Source organism: Macaca thibetana, chromosome 4, assembly GCF_024542745.1.
Source record: "Macaca thibetana thibetana isolate TM-01 chromosome 4, ASM2454274v1, whole genome shotgun sequence".
In the NCBI taxonomy this organism is placed as follows: domain Eukaryota; kingdom Metazoa; phylum Chordata; class Mammalia; order Primates; family Cercopithecidae; genus Macaca; species Macaca thibetana.
The window spans coordinates 18,158,098-18,164,357 of record NC_065581.1 but is presented as its reverse complement, the minus strand read 5'-3'; the positions used below and the strand labels follow the sequence as shown (position 1 = coordinate 18,164,357).

Genomic DNA, 6,260 nt, shown 5'->3' with positions numbered 1-6,260 from the left:
CAACCCACGGAGATATTAGTTCAAGTAATTTACCCAGTCACAACTGCAGTACATACCTGTCATTGTTTTATTTTAATACAAGGGAGCAATTTCAATGTGTGTTTGTGGATACATGTATATGTTTATGTTGCACCTACTCCTTATTTTTATTTTTTATTTTGAGACAGGGTCTCACTCTGTCGCCCAGGCTGGGGTACGGTGGTGTGATTATAGCTCACTGCGGCCTCGGTTTCCTAGGCTTAAGAAATCCTTCTGCCTCAGCCTCCTGAGTAGATGGGACTGCGGGCATGTGCCACCACACCCAGCTAATTTTTTTTTTTCTTTTTAATAGAGATGAGGTCTCACTATGTTGCCCAGCATGATCTCGAACTCCTGGCCTCAAGTGATCCTCCCACCTCAGCCTCCCAAAGTACTGCTCAGCCTACACCTACTCTTTCTGAAAAGTCAGAGTAAGATTTCTACTGAGTGCTTTTTAAAAATCAAAATTATCAGCCGGGTGCAGTGGCTCACGCCTGTAATCCCAGCACTTTGGGAGGTCAAGGTGGGCGGATCACCTGAGGTCGGGTGTTTGAGACCAGCCTGGCCAACATGGTGAAACCCCATCTCTACTAAAAATACAAAGATTAGCAGGGCGTGGTGTCATGTGCCTATAATCCCAGCTACTCAGGAGGCTGAGGCAGGAGAATCGCTTGAACCTGGGAGGCAGAGGTTGCAGTGAGCTGAGATCACGCCACTGCACTCCAGCCTGGGCAACAAGAGCAAAACTCTGTCTCAAAAAAAAAATCAAAATTATCTTTAATCCCCACAGCTCTGACTCCAATCGCTTCTTATGTGATGGCTTTTTGCCTTATAAAACATTATATGACAAACTGATCAGTGGCTGAGTTAATGGGAATCGGATAGAATTCTATTTATGTGCCTTAAGCATAGTCATTCTGATTTGCAGAAAATAGCCATGTCCCAGATTTATTAATTATGTGTAGCTGTAATTTGTGGGCTGAAAATATGTCTGAAAATCTGTGATTCCTAAACAGTGAGTATTAATAGAAATTTATTTCACTATCAGTGTTAACTTTCAACAACAGGAGGATAATCAAGGCAGATATTTAGAAATGAAATAAACCATAAAATATTAAGTTATTTATATTTAAACAAGACAAATAATCCTTTATGCATTGAAAATTTAGGAAGTTTAAAAAGAAAAACAAAAGCAATCAAGTCCTGTCACTGGAGATAATTACTGCCATGATGATGATGTATTTTCTTCTCATCTTTTTTGTCTGCTCATACATGTGTATGTTTTCACAAGGTTGTGATCATATTACGATACAGCATTGCATCTCCACTATCTTCCTTCCTATTTATTCGCCCTTCGCCATGTTGAGGCAGGAGAATAGGGTCTGGAGGCAAGGAACCTAAGGCTGATTGATGCTGACTTCCTAGAACTAAATTGAAAGGAAAACCTCAACTTTCCATGCCTAAGTAACAAAAGGACCAGAGGCTACTCCCTTTGTAACACCTCTCCAACCCCCCCCCTCCCCCGCCTCCCTGCCTTTTCTGAGTGGCAGAAACGTCTGCAACCAATCAGACGTTTGCATGGGAGTGTAACTTTTGTAACTTCACTTCAGCCTCTGGTTGCAGAAAGCAAAAGCAACCAATCAGACGGATGGCAGGCCACTAATTTATTTGCATGGGATGAATACCAAGTGGCTAATGGGAAACCTCTAGCCGGTATTTGGACCCCAGAAGATTCTGTAACCAGGGCCCTTGAGCCACTGCTTAGCCAGGTCCCACCCTCATTTTCAATAAATCTGTGCTTTCATTGCTTCATTTTGTCCAATTCTTTGTTGAAAAAGCCAAGAATCTGGACAACTTGTAGTCAAGACCCTCTACTGGTTACAACATCACTAAATAGTTTTCAAAAGCAATTTTTTTTTTTTTTTTGAGATGGAGTCTCGCTGTGTCGCTCAGGCTGGAGTGCAGTGGCACGAGCTTGGCTCACTGCAAGCTCCGCCTCCCGGGTTCACGCCATTCTCCTGCCTCAGCCTCCCGAGTTGCTGGGACTACAGGTGCCCGCCACCACGCCTGGCTAATTTTTTGTATTTTTTATTAGAGACAGAGTTTCACCCTGCTAGCCAGGATGGTCTCGATTTCCTGACCTCGTGATCTGCCCGCCTCGGCCTCCCAAAGTGCTGGGATTACAGGCGTGAGCCACTGCGCCCGGCCCAAAAGCAAGATTTTTAAATAGCTGTATAATGTTGTAATGTGGCAGTACCATTATTATTTAGTCTTTCTCGTGTTATTAGAGTCAGCATTCATTCAGCAATTTAAGTACTGTTGGGTGTGCTAGCAGATAAAGGTTTATTGACTGTTGAAGATAGTCCTGTTCTCAGACATCACAGGTTGTAGGAGTAGGGGCTGAACACTGAACTTTACTATATAGCATGGTACGGCTGTCTTAGGGGTACAGGCTGTACAATCTTTGGGTCAGATGACATTTGATTAGCAAACGTTCTTTCTTGTCTTACATTAAAACTCTTTGCAGGGGCCTTAACAGGGTATAAAATGCTGTGTTTTCTCAGAAATCCAGCAAATCAGAAGGTGAACGATCATGATTATGATCTATGAAGGAACAGAAATTCTCTGATATAAGGTTTTGTTAAGCACAATGTTCACATAAGACATTTGGGGGAGAACCCCTTAAAATAAGAGATCAGGGCCAGGCTCATGCCTGTAATTGTAGCACTTTGGGAGGCTGACGCGGGTGCATCACCTGAGGTCAGAAGTTCAAGACCAGCCTGGCCAACATGGTGAAACCGCATCGCTACTAAAAATACAAAACTTAGCCGTATGTGGTGGTGGGTGCCTTTAATCCCAGCTACTCGGGAGGCTGAGGCGGGAGAATTACCTGAACCCAGGCGGCTGAGGTTGCAGTGAGCTGAGATCATACCACTGCACTCCAGCCTGGTGACAGAGCAAGACTCCATCTCAAAAAAAAAAGAAAAGAAAAAAAGAAAAAAGAAAAATGAGAGATTCATAATACCACAATGGATTCTTCACGCAGATTATGCTATCCCTTGTTTGAAGATTTTCCAACATATGGCAAATTCTCTTTGCTTTTGGTCTTCACTGAGATTGGAAAAACTGAATTTAGTGCCATTTGAAGGAATTATTATAATGCAGCGGTTCTCAAACTTGGCTGTCCATTATAATCACCTGGGGAGCTTTTATAAATCCCAGCTGTCCAGACCACACCATGGGCCAACTAAACTTTTCGGGTGTGACCCAAGTGTTTACCATGTGCAAAGAAGTTTGAAAATGACTAAAATAGGTAACTCTGAAGTCAAACTGCCTGGCTTCAAATTCCAGGCCAGCCACTTCCTAGCCATGTGACCCTAGGCAAGATATTTGATTTATGTGAACTCTATGAGAAAAAAAGATGATAAAAATAACATTTTCTTGTAGGATTGCTATGAGGTTTAAACAAGATAATCTATGTAAACTATTAAGTTGCTGCAAAAGTAATCACGATTTTTGCCATTAAAAGTGATGGCAAACACTGCGATTACTTTTGCACCAACCTAACACAACAGGGCAGGCATATGTGAATTCTATAGGCTGGGCACAGTGGCTCACACCAGCACTTTGGGAGGCCAAGGGGTGGGGAGGATTGTGAACAATTTTCACAAGTTCAAGACCAGCCTAGACAAACACAGAGAGACCTCCTCTCTACAAAAAAATTTTAAAAATTAGCCTAGTGTGGTGGTTCATGCCTGTAGTCCCAGCTACTGAAGTGGGAGGATTGCTTGAGTCTGGGAGATGGAGGCTGCACTGAGCTGTGATCGTGCCCCTGCACTCCAGCCTGAGTGACAGAGTGAGACTTGGTCTTTAAAAAAAAAAAAAAAAAAAAGTTCTATGGTAATTATTATTAACTAACAGCTTTCTTATTTCATATTAATTACTCTGCAAGACACTTCCAGCGTGGTTCCCCCGTCTGACACTCATTCACCTAGTTGATTTTTTGTTGTTGTTCTATAACATTCTTTCATTCATGCACGAATTCATTTTACAAGTATGTATTCATTGACTTAACGAGTGTGAAAGAAGACACAAAAGAAATATACACATCTGCCTCACCTCCCTTGGAGTTTGTCTTCTCCCGTGTGCTCGTGTTTTCCAGTTCAGATCAAAAGCATCATGAGCTAGGGGACCATGTTTGATGCCTGGACAGCCCTAGCACCCAACGCTGAGGATTGGAGACACTGCTAGGTACCCGGGCTGGAAGACTGGGTTCTGGTTCTTGTTTTGGCACTTACAGGCTGGGTAACAGGGAGCAATCCTGTTGTCCTCAATAGGTGTGTTTCCTCACCTGAAAGTGTACAAAATCCATCCATGACTGATGTGACGATTACAGGTCTACACAATGCACATGTGGATTTGTCTTGCAAACGTCCACGACCAGGCCCTCAAGAAACAGTGCCGCGCATGCCCACCAAGGGGCAGCAGATCGCAGTGCAGAGGCCCGCGGCGCTTGACGTCAGGGCGCACGTCCCACCCCGTGACCGTGACTGTGACCGTGACCAAGAGCGTCTCTGGGACACGGCCGGGCGGCGCGGCGGGAGTGCACAGGACCCGCCATGGCGGCCGAAGCCTCGGAGAGCGAGCCGGCTCTGCAGGAGCTCATGCGCGAGGCGGAGATCAGCCTGCTGGAGTGCAAGGTGTGCTTTGAGAAGTTTGGCCACCGGCAGCAGCGGCGCCCGCGCAACCTGTCCTGCGGCCACGTGGTCTGCCTGGCCTGCGTGGCCGCCCTGGCGCACCCGCGCACGCTGGCCCTCGAGTGCCCATTCTGCAGGCGAGCCTGCCGGGGCTGCGACACCAGCGACTGCCTGCCGGTGCTGCACCTCATAGAGCTCCTGGGCTCAGCGCTTCGCCAGTCCCCGGCCGCCCACCGCGCCGCCCCCAGCGCCCCCGGAGCCCTCACCTGCCACCATACCTTTGGCGGCTGGGGGACCCTGGTCAACCCCACCGGACTGGCGCTTTGTCCCAAGACGGGGCGGGTCGTGGTGGTGCACGACGGCAGGAGGCGTGTCAAGATTTTTGACTCTGGGGGAGGATGCGCGCATCAGTTTGGAGAGAAGGGGGACGCTTCCCAAGACATTAGGTATCCTGTGGATGTCACCATCACCAACGACTGCCATGTGGTTGTCACTGACGCCGGCGATCGCTCCATCAAAGTGTTTGATTTTTTTGGCCAGATCAAGCTTGTCATTGGAGGCCAATTCTCCTTACCTTGGGGTGTGGAGACCACCCCTCAGAATGGGATTGTGGTAACTGACGCGGAGGCAGGGTCCCTGCACCTCCTGGACGTCGACTTCGCGGAAGGGGTCCTTCGGAGAACTGAAAAGTTGCAAGCTCATCTGTGCAGTCCCCGAGGGGTGGCAGTGTCTTGGCTCACGGGGGCCATTGCAGTCCTGGAGCACCCCCTGGCCCTGGGGACTGGGGTTTGCAGCACCAGGGTGAAAGTGTTTAGCTCAAGTATGCAACTTGTCGGCCAGGTGGATACCTTTGGGTTGAGCCTCTATTTTCCCTCCAAAATAACTGCCTCCGCTGTGACCTTTGATCACCAGGGAAATGTAATTGTTGCAGATACCTCTGGTCCCGCTATCTTTTGCTTAGGAAAACCTGAGGAGTTTCCAGTACTGAAGCCCATGGTCACTCATGGTCTTTCCCATCCTGTGGCTCTTACCTTCACCAAGGAGAATTCTCTTCTTGTGCTCGACACAGCATCTCATTCTATAAAAGTCTATAAAGTTGACTGGGGGTGATGGGCTGGGGTGGGGCCCTGGAATCAGAAGCACTAGTGCTGCCATTAATGAATTGTTTAACCCTGGATAAGTCACTTAAACTCATCTATGCAGGCAGGGATAATTAAAACTGTCTGGTAGACTTACAAAGCTTGGGACAATTATTAGAGATTAATCTACCATTTATTGAATGCATACTCTTTGTGCAAGGAAATTTGCAAATATTAGCTCATTTAATCCATACTATCCAGTGAGGTAATTTTTTTCCCCCCCGAGATAGAGTCAAGCTCTGTCACCCGGGCTGGAGTGCAGAAACATGATCACAGCTCACTACAGTTTCAACTTCCACCGCTCGGGTGATCCTTCCACCTCAGCCTCCCAAGTAGCTGGGACCACAGGCGTGCGTTACCACATCCAGCTAATTTTTGTATTTTGATAGAGATGGGGTTTCATCAT

The 6,260-nt window shown here is 47.0% G+C and overlaps 1 protein-coding gene across 1 annotated transcript; it reads left to right on the top strand.

Annotated features, from left to right (window-relative positions):
• Window positions 1–2,900: 2,900 nt before the first annotated feature.
• On the top strand, window positions 2,901–5,950 carry NHLRC1 (NHL repeat containing E3 ubiquitin protein ligase 1). The gene has a single exon (XM_050788668.1). The coding sequence runs from the start codon at window positions 4,638–4,640 to the stop codon at window positions 5,823–5,825; it is 1,188 nt and encodes a 395-aa protein (XP_050644625.1). The 5' UTR covers window positions 2,901–4,637; the 3' UTR covers window positions 5,826–5,950.
• Window positions 5,951–6,260: the final 310 nt, after the last annotated feature.

What these genes read in the sequence shown, in the direction of transcription:
- NHLRC1 (XM_050788668.1), top strand. Translation starts at nt 4,638, where the DNA reads ATGGCGGCCGAAGCCTCGGAGAGCGAGCCGGCTCTGCAGGAGCTCATG.